The 13,637-nt window shown below is 34.2% G+C and overlaps 1 protein-coding gene across 4 annotated transcripts in view; it reads left to right on the top strand.

Annotated features, from left to right (window-relative positions):
• Dync2h1 (dynein cytoplasmic 2 heavy chain 1) overlaps positions 1 to 6,646 on the top strand; it is a 381,051-nt gene extending 374,405 nt beyond the window's left edge. For 3 of the 4 annotated variants that reach the window (XM_046466604.2, XM_046466597.2, XM_046466588.2), the window contains one exon: positions 6,025 to 6,645. In XM_046466604.2, the coding sequence (XP_046322560.1) occupies positions 6,025 to 6,192 (168 nt within the window). In that variant the 3' untranslated portion in view covers positions 6,193 to 6,645. Of the gene's footprint in view, positions 1 to 6,024 lie in introns of all 4 variants that reach the window. The other variant, XM_058586626.1, reaches the window with a different exon arrangement.
• The last annotated feature ends 6,991 nt before the right edge of the window (positions 6,647 to 13,637 follow it).

The following is a 13,637-nucleotide window of genomic DNA, read 5'->3' as shown; positions in this document are numbered from 1 at the left end:
TCCTGAAATGTTTCCTCTCTGGCCCCTTATAAAAATGTTTTCCAACCCTGTATAAACTATTAACCTCTCCAACTTCTGCTTCAGTTAAGCAGTGCTTTGTTTCTAAAAGTGTCTTTTTAGGATAACTATGGCTATTTTTAATAAATTCTACAGAATTTGGAGTAGACAGGGAATGTCAACTTTTTAATGAATTTTTACTATTAGGGAAGAAACCAGTGTAAAACCAAAAGACCATCAACATCAATTTATATAAGCCAGTAAAACAAGTTACTTTTGACTTCCTTCTACTTTCTTCCTTCCTTTGTTGTAGAAAGTCCAGAATTTTTTAATAAGCTTGGGGAAATAATACAATTCAGAACTTTGGTGACTAAATGTTTTTAGGTCAGATAGAGGTTTCTTTTCAATGAATTATTTTCACAATATTATCTGTCATTCAGTCGCCCCAAGTAGCTACATTCCAGCAGAAACTTGCCTCCTAATCCAGTCCCTTGCACAACATTATTTCATGGTTGAACCTCCATTTTTCATAGAACATTTTAGGCTGCAAAAAATTGTAAAACTGCTTCAATTATTTTAATATATGGTGATATTTTAATAAGGATATCAACAACAAATTCTAAGACTTTTATTGGGGAAGAGAAAACTCCTATATTGCTTGTGTTTAAATGCATTATACTTGGTAAATTAACAAAATTGAAATTATAAACAAGGAAACTTTAAAGTAACCAAGTTGATCATGAACTTTTTCTGAGTGCTTCCTTCTGTTTACTAGATTATTTGTGTGTATTAAAATAATTTAACCTGTACTCAGATTTATTTACTTATACCTTCATCCATTCATGTTGCAGATTCTAAAAGTTGCTTCTATTTTAGTTTAGTGCTTGGTTACACTAATATAAATCCAAATTAAGATATCCCTAAGGGATTTTACCCTAAAAGCATTCACTTTTTTCAAAGCATGTTTTTCTGCAACAATTATTCTATTCTAGTTCTGTGAAAAATTATTTGGTAAACAAATTTAATTCCCACAAATCTCCTACCACACAGCTTTCTCATGTACCTACACTCCACCCTCCATTGGGATGTAATGTTCCATGTAATATGATTTGAGAAACACTGCTTTATGGTGTAGACCAGTCTTAGGTAATGCCCCATTTTGGCATTCCATAGGAAGTCCACAGGAAATAAGTTTGCCTTTATTCTGTTTTTCCAGTAAAATAAAAATAAAGGAGTTTATCAGTCCCACAGTAACTTAGCAATCTTAAACCAGCCTGTACCCCAAGGGCCTAGACCTTCCAACAGGCACCACATTTGACAGTTCAACTTGAGAAACAATTTCCAAGGAAAATATGACTGCACTGGGAAAAAGCCATTATATTACTTTTTATAGATAATTAAAATATTAGATATCAGAAAATATGTACTGAAATCTTACAAAAGTAATGCTCTTATCATTATAATAGTGAAAAATATGAACCAGAGTACCTTTTTTAAATTAGCTAAATATTCTTGACAAGCAAAGTCTTTCAAAATGTTCATGAGTGGCAAGTTAATTTGTTTCCTGTTTTGAGCTATTTTGTTTTTCCAGAGTTGAGCTGCACTACTAAATTATAGCACTTATATATTAAGCCTCCAGTTCCCTAAGATCTTTCCTAACAAAATAAAATAAAAAAATCTATCTACTTGATCCATAAACACTCAAAGCATGTGTTAAAATAAACTAGGTGGACTATGCACATCCAGTAAGAAATAGTTTGTTTTGCCTTTGTATATATTTTATTATAATGAAGCTGAGTTGAAATTGACCACATAGATAATATAATGGACCTAGTAATTTTGTTTTGGGTTTTTTTTTTTAAATTTTGTTGCTTCCTTTAGTATGTTGGCTAAATTACATCCTACATTAATATTTTTCCTTTATATAATGTATTGCCCTCTTTTGAATAGTTAACATATTGCTTACTATTCATAGAACTCATGTGCTTTTAAACAACTTTGCCTGGGGCATGGAGTTAATTTTATTGTGAGGCAGTCAGACTGTTTTTTTAAGACACTTTAGGGAAGCAAAAACAATGCATGGCTGCTTGCTCACAATTATTGCCTATGAAAAGCTGCTTGGCCCAAATGAATGCAAAACTTCAAATTTTACCTTCATTATTGAACTGAATCAACTGGACCTAGTTTCTATTTAAATAAGAATATGGTTTATGAACACATTAACTACTTTAGAGTAATTACAATAAATTTTTAATTATTAAATTTTAATTACATTGAACTGTTATTATATGTACTATTAATGTGAATTATTTTAAGTCAATATATGTTTTATACTAATTGAATAGAAATTTTATTCAAATATTTTAGCCCAGCAGGGTTGTACACTTTCTCTGTCAAGATAAACATATTAAAGAGAGAACAGGGATAAGAATTTAATTCAGTTAGCTCTACTTCTGCTTTGACCATTTATTTATTGGTGACTTTTCAGGAAGTTTACTCAACTTTTTTATAGAATAACATTTACCACCTAAGAGATCTTGGGAATTAACAAGCAAAATGTCAAACTGCTGTGGTGCTTTGCTTTAAAATACTATAGGTTTGGGGAGAAAGATTTGTTGTCTCACTTTAAAACAAAGCCTGCAACTACAAGCAGATTTGGAAGAATTTAGAAATAGATACAAAACCTAGTAGATTGATAGTGAACATGCAAAGAATCCACTTTGCATGATTGCTAATTTCCTCATTTAAAAGGAAAATTTTAAATTAAATAAGGACAGTCTTCTCACTAGCGTAGCATTGTAAAACATTTCATTGTGATATTGTTATTTCATTTTTGGTCATTGAAGTAATGAGGAGCAAAGCAAATATCAGGTGGCAGGGAAAAATAATTTCAGACCTTTCCTGGGATTTATACATTCACAGATTCAGATCATTTTAGTTCAACAAATATGTAATATGTGTCTACCCTCTGCTAAAGAATCTAGAGGTAACACAAGAAGAAAGCCCACATTAGGATATTAACCTTAGCCTTGGCCAATGAATTGTGACAATTACAGTAATTTCTGAATCCTGAAGGTTTGCCATTTAAGCAATTGGAGAGGAAGGAAGAGATTAGCCAGTGACAGATAACAGTTGAAAATTCTCTTTACTCCAACTACTACAATTTTTCCTGTGTCCCAACTCAAGATTCAGATTGTCCTTGAATCCTTATTAGTTAACATATATCCAGAGTAGTATTTTTTATTATTTTTATTTTTAAATAAAATAAATATAAATTTTTAAAAAACAAAAAAGTACACATTTTTCCAAAAATTATATTCTAATTATTTGATGTGTGTACATTTTGTTTCCTAAACTGAATTTTAAGAAACAAATATTTTTTTTTCTATTTGTATATATACACACACACAATTATATAAACACACACACACACACACAAATGCTTAGCCTTTACATTTTAGTCACATTAGCATATAAAATGCTCTTAAATAGATGATTAACTGACAAAATAATCAATGCAAACATACAGTTTGAAAGATTCAGGATAAATAATGTTTTTATTTGGTGAATGATTCTACATAAAAAACAAATTTTTATATGTACATCAGATTAAGATTTAGAAATGTTAGAAATTAATTTGTCAAAGGGAGTTAACTGATTTATCAACTACCTAAAGAGGCAGACAGCGTTTGGGTGTGAGAGATATGGTGGAGGATGATTGAAAGAAATTTTATATAGTGTTTACCTAGATGTAAAAATACAGTGTTTTAATTTTTTTCCATGAAGGAAAATTATCTTATTTCTATCATAGAACAATTCTGTAGATAGACAGATAGATAGATAGATAGAAGGTACTAAAAATGTAGGATGTTATTTTGAGATGATTTTGAATTAGTAGAAAGGAAAAGGTATTACAAAGAATTGGAGATATATGGATAAATAATACTTACACTTGAGTTCCTTACTACATCATATGATTATTTCAACTTCCTGTGAGGTGTGCAAGTAATACTTGTCCTTTTATAATAGGAAAACTGATGTTCAGAGAATAATTTGAGAGTCCACAGCTCCTAGACAGGTACTCCAGAGCCTATAAATGATCTATTTCCATAAACACTGTTGTCTTCTATTTTGGAAAATAACAGACCTGGATACAGTGTCACACACCTGTAATGCCAGTGACTCGGGAGATTGAGGCAAGATCGCAAATTTGAGCCTGGCCTGGGCAGGTTAGTGAGACCTTGTCTCAAAATAAAAGAGCTGAAGATATACACAGTGGTAGAGTGCCTCTGGGTTCACTTTCCAGTATTCTAGTAACACACACACACACACACACACGGGGAGGGGGGGAAGAGAGAGAGAGAGAGAGAGAGAGAGAGAGAGAGAGAGAGAGAGAAGAATAACAGTGCTAAGATTACATGTGCCAAAATGCATTTTCAATTGTACTATCTATGGCAACTTTGCCACTTCCTAACTAGGTTAGCATGGGTAAATTCTCTGATTTATCACTTCTCATATTCTAGAATGGGTCCCTGTTGACTCTTAAATTCTAAAAAATTAAAATTAGTCTAATAAAATTACAACTTAAGTAAAAACACTAATCTGAAATGGAAATTCGATTCATTAGTAACTCATTTTAAATTTTTTTTCTTTGAAAAATATGAACTTCTAAGTTGAGTCACTGAAAACTTATAGAATGAGAACGTATGATTATTCTTAGCACTCAAATTATGGTCTCTAATACTGTTTCTCTTGAAAGAAACCAGGGATCAGAGTAATGACTAATTTTATTTCTGGAACAGGATGTACATAAGATGAGTTCAAAACATCATGGCATATAAGAAATACAAAAAAGCTATTGAAGACAACTAGGGACATATCAAAATTTAGGAGCCCACTTAGTTACTGCTGAGCAACAACTGACAATTTGAACATCAGGACAATAACTGTATTACATTGGACCCCACATCAAATGTTCATATCCACCAGCTTATAATGCTATTTAGAGAGAGAGAGAGAGAGATGGGCTGGGGATGTGGCTCAAGTGGTAGCGCACTCACCTAGCATGCATGAGGCACTGGGTTCGATTCTCAGCACCACATAAAAATAAAATAAAGATATTGCATCTGTCTAAAACTAAAAAATAAATATTTAAGAGAGAGAGACGGGGGTGGAGAAGGTAGTCATTGGTCACTTTTGGAGTATACTAGAAAGCATTATTTTTTAAAACAGATTAAGGGAAATTATATGCATTTACTTCATCTTTCCCATATGGACTATACCTCTTGCTAATTAAAAATAAGTAAATAAATAAATAAATGGAAGTTGTTCTTTATGTATTCCTCCTTAGAAATGAAGAAATAATAGAATTGGGTTACCATTTTATGATGAGTAAAATAATGATCATTGATAGTCTCTAATATTCAGAAAAGAACCAGATATTATATACCTCTTGATGAAAATTTATAGTTCCACCTATGCAATATTTTTGTCAAGAAAGCAAATTTTATATTACCTCTAGATCCAGTTCATAGGAATACAAGGTACAACAGAGGAACATGAAAGCATGGAAATGTAACCAAAAGTCAAATGTAACCAAATGATACTCTGTATCATTTCTCAGGAGAAGAATTACTAAGAAAAGAGATTAACAACTGGGAACTTTAACAACTGTGGACTTTATTTGAATAATGATTCTAACAAAAAAATCATGGAAAAATGAATGTATTATGGAATTAATAATTTTCATGTGTGATAATGCCATTCTGGTATTATTTTTATTTATAGATGAAGCTTGAAAATTGTAGAATTTGATTCAAAATACTCTAGTATTGGGGGCTAGGGAGACAATGACCGTTATTAGTTTTTGCAGTGGGATGATAAAGCTGTAACATTATTAATCTTTACTTAAAACATTTTATAATAAAATGGTAAATAAAACTTATCAATTGGAAGGTATTTAGTTATCTAACAATCTTCTTCAAAGTAGTATATTGTTGTATTTTAAAACAATTTCTTTTTGAACAGGGTGCATATGGTCCATATTCTCCTGATGAGTGCATCTCTTTACCTGTTTACACAAGTGCTGAAAGGGATCGTGTGGTAACCAATATCGATGTTCCATGTGGAGGTAACCAAGACCAGTGGATTCAGTGTGGAGCAGCTCTATTTCTAAAAAATCCCCATAGAGGCTAGTTACAACAAAGTGTCTTAGCAAAATGAAGAAACTGTCATTTAAGCTTTAAATAAAATATATAATCAGCCTACAGTTGAATTATTAGTTCAAAATGTTAGTATATAGTTATTCTATATTATTGGTCTCCTTGGATTTTTATCTTAATGTGTAATAACAGCATTGGCTAACTTTTAAAGTAAAGAATTAATATTAAAATGGAGGATCCCTTTGATAACAAATATTTCTAAGGAAGTATACTTTTCTAGTAGCTCAAAAACTTATTTTTAGTAAGAGGTTTAAAATACTGTACTTAAAGAATCAATTAATATTTTGGCTATCATTTTTTGAATCATAATTATTTAATAAAAGTTCATTAGTTTTTCAGTGTCCCATAGTTTTAAATATACACATATTCAAGAATGTATATTTTGAAGTTATAACGAATATCTAATATCAGTACATTAGTCATATGATCAATATCTTGTGAATTTTACTATATAATTATAACCAATATTTTAAATAAAAAAGAATAATTCATATAAGACAATAAAGGGAGCATAAATTCTGTTTATTTTTGTAAATATGTACCTTTTTTGTTTTCTATTTTTAAATTCTTTATGGATGATAGTATTTCACCTTTGCAAGACTCCCTGAAACCAAAGAAACCAAAAATACTATTCAACTGAATGATAGACATTTTAGTAGCCTACAAATTCATTTCTAGCTATTTGTTTGGAGTCTAGGTGTGTATTTTTAATAGGTGTTTATAACAAGTCATAGCACCAAAAAGAATTTAAATACTTAGAGAATCAAAGGATGAAACAATATTTTCTTTAAAAACTGTTTATAGCTTCTCAATGTAATCCTAAAGATGTAGGAATCTGAGGATCACTTTTGGTATTATAGACAAAATATATCCATATTACCAAAAATGATCTATAGATTTTCTGCAATCCCCATCAGAACACCAGTGAAATTCTTCACAAAACTAGAAAAAAATTATATAGAAGAATAAAAAATCCTGAGGGATCAAAGCAATGCAAATCTAAAAGAGGATTCCTAAAGGCATCTAAATATCTAAATTGTACTACAGAGCTGTAGTAACAAACTGCATGGTACAGCATAAAAACAAACACATAGTACAGAATGAAAGCCACAGAGACAAATCCCCACATGTATAGTCATCTGATCCTTGACAAAGAAACCAAAAATATGCATTAGAGATAAGACAGCCTTTTTAACAAGTGATCCTGGGAATACTGATTATGTAGAAAAATGAGACGAGACCCTCATCTCTCAACCTGCACAAAATTAATTTAAAATGATTCAAAGACCTAGGAGTTAAACCAGAAACTTTGCAACTCCTAAAGCATAGGGTCAACACTTAAACATATGGGCATAGTCAATGACTTCCTCAATAGGACTCCTAAAGCTTGGGGGATACCACCAAGAATTAATAAATATGATGGCATCAAATTAAAAAGCTTTTGCACAGAAAAGGAAACAGGAATGTGAAAAGAGAACCTACATAATGGAAGAAAATGTTTGGTAGCTACTCTTTGACAGAGGATTAATATCTAGAATATATAAAGAAACTTAACACAAAAATAAATAAATAAAAGAGAAAATGAACTAAACAGACACTTCTCCGAAGAAGAAATGCAAATGGGGCTGGGGATGTGGCTCAAGAGGTAGCACGCTCACCTGGCATGCGCAGGGGCTGGGTTCGATCCTCAGCACCACATAAAAATAAAATAAAGATGTGTCCACCGAAAACTAAAAAATAAATATTAAAAAATTCTCTCTCTCTCACTCTGTCTCTTTAAAAATGAAAAAGAAAAAGAAATACAAATGGCCAGCAAATATTAAAAAAAAATGTTCAACATCATTATTGTTTAGGGAAATGCCATTCAAACATTGAGATTTCATCCTACTCAGAATAGCAGCCATAAAGAATACAATAATAAATGCTGGAGAGGATGTGAGGGAAAAGGGATACTTTCATACTGTTGGTGCTATTATAAATTAATACAACCGCTATGGAAGTAAATATGGAGTTTCCTATGAAGACTAGAATGGAATCACCATATGACTCAGCTATACCACTCCTTGGATTTATGCTAAAGAATTAAAGTAAGCACACTATAGTAATACATGCATGCCCATGTTTAAAGCAGCACAGTTCACAATAGCCAAATTTTAAAAAACCAGCCTAGGGATCCATCAACAGATAAGAAAGTGTGGTGTTTATACACAATGAATTTTATTCCACTACAAAGAAGAATGAAATTATGTAATTTTTTGAAAAAAATGGTGAAACTTGAGAGCATTATGTTAAGTGAAATAAAGTCAAAGATATTTTTTCTCATATATGGAAGCTAGAGAGAAAAAAGAGGAGACCTCATGAAAATAGAATGGGGATCAGTAGGGTAGAAGAGAACCAGGAGAAAGGAGGGGGGAGGGAATAGGGAGGCACTAGGGAACAAAATTGACCAAATCCTATTCTTCTGTTGTGTATATATACAGATATGTAACAAGAAATCCCACTATTAAGTATAATTAAAATGCACCAATAAAATTCTAATAGAAATAGGAAATAATGGTATAAAAAACAGGATATTGCTGAATATTCTACAAGATGATTATTAGCCTGGTCTGGCCTGGCAGGAACCGTATTCTAGGTACATGGCTAGGATGAAGCTATCTTCTCATCCTCCTACACTATTCAATTGACCAATGCAAGGTCACTTTAACCAATAGAAACCCCTTTGTCCTGAATTCTCTCTTTAACTAGTTCAATTGAGTATTATAACAGGAAATGCTTAAAGGAATTCTGTGTATTACTGCAGAACAGAGGAATACACATGGAAGGTTTTTAATGGGCCATGTGTGGAAATATTATACATCATTTGTGTTTATATTCCATTAGAACTTAAGTGGTTATACCTAATTTCTAGAGTATTTGGAAATATAGTCAACTGGATGCTCTGGATCTCTCTGCCACATCCCCAAACAATGAAGAATTTCTTCAAGTGATATGAATCCATTACAGAAATACATTCAGTACAATGGCATAACATTCAAGAGTTAAGAAACATACCTTTAATCATCTTATTCCAACCCTCATTCTTTTTTGGGGGTAAGGGGGTCCCGAGAATTGAACTCAGGGGCACTCAACCACTGAGCCACATCCCCAGCCCTATTTTGTATTTTACTTAGAGACAGTAGCTCACTGAGTTGCTTAGTGCCTTGCTTTTGCTGAGGTTGGCTTTGAACTGCAATCCTTCTGCCTCAGCCTCCCAAGCTGCTGGGATTACAGGTGTGCACCACCGCGCCTGGGCAACCCTCATTCTTATGGATTATATAGTACCCCCTTATCAATACTAGGATATTTCAGTGCTATAAAAAATAACATTTTCTTCACTGTATCACCTTTTCTTTTTGGTTACCATATTATTTTTATTTTTTATTTTTTCACAGTACTGGGGTTTGAACCCAGAGCCTCATGCATGTGTGTATTAGGCAAATAAACACTGAGCTAGAATCCCAGCCCCACCAATTTTTTTTTATTTGAGAAGTGACACAAAATATGTAGAAAATTCATAGTACAATGAAATATGATTTATATAGCATAGTAGCAAAGAACTGTGGAATTCCAGTGATAACATGACTAATTTTATTTGATACATGTATAACTTAATCAAAGGTTATCAACAACAGACATTTTTTTCTTTTTTGAATGGCCACCCAAAATGAACAAATATTAACATGATGCTTGCTTTGGATTTTTTAAAGAAACTTGAAATTTTTAAATCATTTCAAAATCGTTGAAGTCCTTCACATTTTAATTCTTTCCTCCTCAGAGGCACTAACTCATATGCATATGTTTTATACATACTCCACATTTTAATTATAAAATATATCCAAAACCAATAAGGAGTTTTTGGGGGGTTCTGTTTTTACTTTGAATAGGCACTACAAGAAGCCTCTCTCCAAGGCTTCAAAAGGACACACTTTTTGAGACTCTTCGTCAGAAGCAACAACCAACCATTTTAGATCCCTGGAACCACAAATTTGATTACCCCAAGCGAAATATAGAACGTCTGTGTACTTGGTAAATGTGGCAGTTTTTGAAGTAAAAAAATCTTAGCAAATCAGGACTTGAAGGGACTTCTTTTCAGAAATAACATGTATTTATAAAAAACCGATGGCCATTCAAAGGGAATAGAGCATCCACATTAAAATGAGGTACAAAGATTATAATTTTTATTCAACATTGTTTAGTGGTCCTAGCCATCACAGAAGGGTGGTGGGGAAAGCAGAAGAACTAAAAATGGAAAAGACAAAAAAAATATGTTCGGTGAGAAGAAATGTTAGTGGTTCACACAGCACTTGCTGCCATTGACACTCCATTTTCAATTTTTATAATCTTTTTACACATAGAAAAATAAAAGTTTTAATCTTGAAGTTATGATGGGACCCCAGCCACCAGTTATCTCTTAGCATACAAAAAGATACCTCATCATTCTAGAGATTCTAAGAGTCTTAGAAGCTCTTATGTTGGCACTGGGGACTAAGAATACCAAATATTATAACAAAGGATGTTTCTGTCACCCCTATTGAGACCTGGGCAAAGGACAGATAATCAGCTATTTAATGAATGATTGGGTCAGGAAGATGGGGCTAATTCAAAAGGAAATACAATGCTAATACCTCCAGAACACTTTCCCTTCCTCCCAACCTGTTGCCAAGGTTACCTTGCCTCCACAGAATTGCTCCTCCCAGCAAGGAATTGTTAATGAGTACCAGCTTGGCCACTCCTTTCCTGCCTTTTTGGGCAGGTGTGGAAAGTAGGGAGAGGTACCCCTCTGTAGTTCTTTTCCCATCTTTGTCATGAAGGCAGAATGGGAGGAGGGGGAGGGGGACATGATAAGAAAGGAAACCTGAAATCTATAAAAATGAACAAAACACCCTCACTCCCTCGGGCACCAGCTCTGGACCTCTTCCTCTCTGGAGGATTCATCACTCTTCTCTTTCTTAAATAAAATTTACTTTTTGTTCTTGCCTTGGCATTTCCAAGATGCTTAATCTTCAACACTGCAGGAATGAGGAGACCTAATCCTGATTTTAAAGACCAGTTTCACTATCACTGGGGAAGCTACAAAGATTTTAGGGGCTTTGTGTCAAGAATCAGGAATAGAGAGGAGATTCAAGATGCCAAGGTAGAGGGAAGCTACAGTCCTTATTACTTTGAGGCTCGAGATTCAAACAGCAGAAATACTGCTTCTCTGTGAGGTAGGTGAAAGAGGGATTTCACTAAAACCCAGTATTGGACAGTCAAAGTGTCTTAGAGACTAAGAAATTTGGGTACATTAAATAAATAAGAAAGACTACATTAGAGCCAAGCCAGTTGTAGCAGAACGGTAGCAGTGCTGGTTTAGCCCTGGAGGGAGAATGCAGAGAAGCACAAATGGGCAGATTTAGTAATGGAAAATACTGCAGTTGGACAAGAAGACTGCCCTTAGCTGATCCAGAGGCTACACCAACACTGGTGCATGAAAAGTACCCTGTATTATTTCCAACTGACTGGAGAGCTGAGGCAGGAGCCATCTTCGTGGCCACACTGCAGCTGGGAGATCTGAGCAAAGACTGCTATATAGTTCTGGCAAGCATCTGCCACATGACCTAGGCCTTACCTAGCAGAACAAGAGTGAAATGGGTACAGAGAATACTTTGTCCAGGGGGATTCAAGTCAGAAAAGCCAAGGGGAGCCCAACTCGCTTTATGCTTTGAGTCCAATGGCTCACAAGACCAGCTGAAGAGGGTCAGAATCTGAACAGGAAGGTGAGAATAAACTCAGGGACTAAGCCTGGGAAGCCTAGAAAGTCTGTGTTCACTGGCAGCAGAGAAGGTGAAGGATTGGCTCCCCTGCCCCACAGTAGAATCCTAAGGAGACTCCTGAGATCCATACTCCCAGGAGAGATGGGCAATTGCCAGACTCCAAGGCTGTGTTGATCTAATCTCTCCAGAGCAGTCACCACCTAACAAAGTCCCTGAGGCCTCACTAGGCCCAAGCGCCATGTGTAGAAACTTCACTCTTAGAACCCTGCAGTGGTCCCTCCCTGGGAGTGCACAAACCTGGCCTGTGCAGACAAAACTCCAACTGACGGTACTTCCCATCCATCCTACCTCTTATTGGTGAGAAGGAAAGCTGAGAATTTTTGAACTCCAGCTGGCAACTCGGTGAGCAACACAAAAAGAGGAATAACCCTCCGTTCTTACTCTTGCACTCAGTACACAGCTCAAGAAGAAACAGAGACAGTTGGGCATACATAGTGAGCAAATATTCTCATTGACTATTTTCACTACCTCAGTGGAAATGATTCCTTAACCTTTCGTAGAATCTCTTCTTTCTTTCTTTCTCTGTGTGTGTGTGTGTGTGTGTGTGTGTGCGCGCGCGTGCGTGTTTTGTGCTCGCTGGTTCATGGACATTCATACATATACGTTTGTTTCTGTTTTTCTCATCTGTAGCATTTTTTAAAATTTTATTTTTACTTACCTTGTCTTTTATGGATTAGGGTTATTGGTTAATATATTTTGGTTTTGTTTTATATTTTTTCATTTGTTTCTCTTTTTCTCTTTGCTTCTGCTAATAGCCAAATTCTATTGTTCTCTTTTACTCTTCTTTCAATTTTTTATGCTATTTTATCTTTTCCTTACAACTACATCATCCTACATCTCTTCTATATTCTGTTCACTTTTTGAAACTCTTAAATATATTCTTACCATCATATAACACTAACTGGTTTATATACTGTTGCAGTTATTACTGCTGTGCATACCATAGTTGACACCTGTTGTTTGATTTAATGCCAGATATAATACATTGTTATTGTTTTTGCTGATGGAAACTGCTGAACCTATTATTTCTTTTCTCTTTTTTATTTTGTGTGTGTGGCAATTAACATTGTAGATGTCATAGTAGGTACCAAGTATTTAGTTTAATGCTGTATTTCGCTTTAATTTGTTGTTGCTATCACTTCCCCCTAATCAGTGAGAAGTTGGAAACCTACCAGGATACTACAAGTTCACAGAGCAGAAACTCTGCTGCTGAACTAAACTGAATCAAAAGAAAGCGCAGCTTCCTCCACTCACAAGTTAATGGCAGTTGATATTCAGCTATAGTTTAATACAAAAATGAGAAAAAAACTATGACCAGGCCCCAACTCCTGACTATGAACATCCATTGCTATAGCAAAAACAGGAAAGTAACACAAAGGCTTTGGACACCATGCCTACTAGATTACTCCAGGACACTTTAGCAACTGTTCCCTTCCTCTCCCCCACTCAAAAAAAAAAAAAAAAAAAACAGGTAGTGGAATCCACTTCAACTGATGCACAAGACCAAGACCTCTGAAAACATAAGAAAATAAGTGAACAAGTCTTCCCACAAAATCCACAATTC

This window comes from Marmota monax, unplaced genomic scaffold (assembly GCF_021218885.2).
Source record: "Marmota monax isolate L192 unplaced genomic scaffold, Marmota_monax_Labrador192_F-V1.1 WCK01_AAM20220418_F8-fsc00045, whole genome shotgun sequence".
NCBI classification, from domain to species: domain Eukaryota; kingdom Metazoa; phylum Chordata; class Mammalia; order Rodentia; family Sciuridae; genus Marmota; species Marmota monax.
Note: the sequence above shows the minus strand (reverse complement) of the source record. Positions and strands in the feature narration are given on the sequence as shown.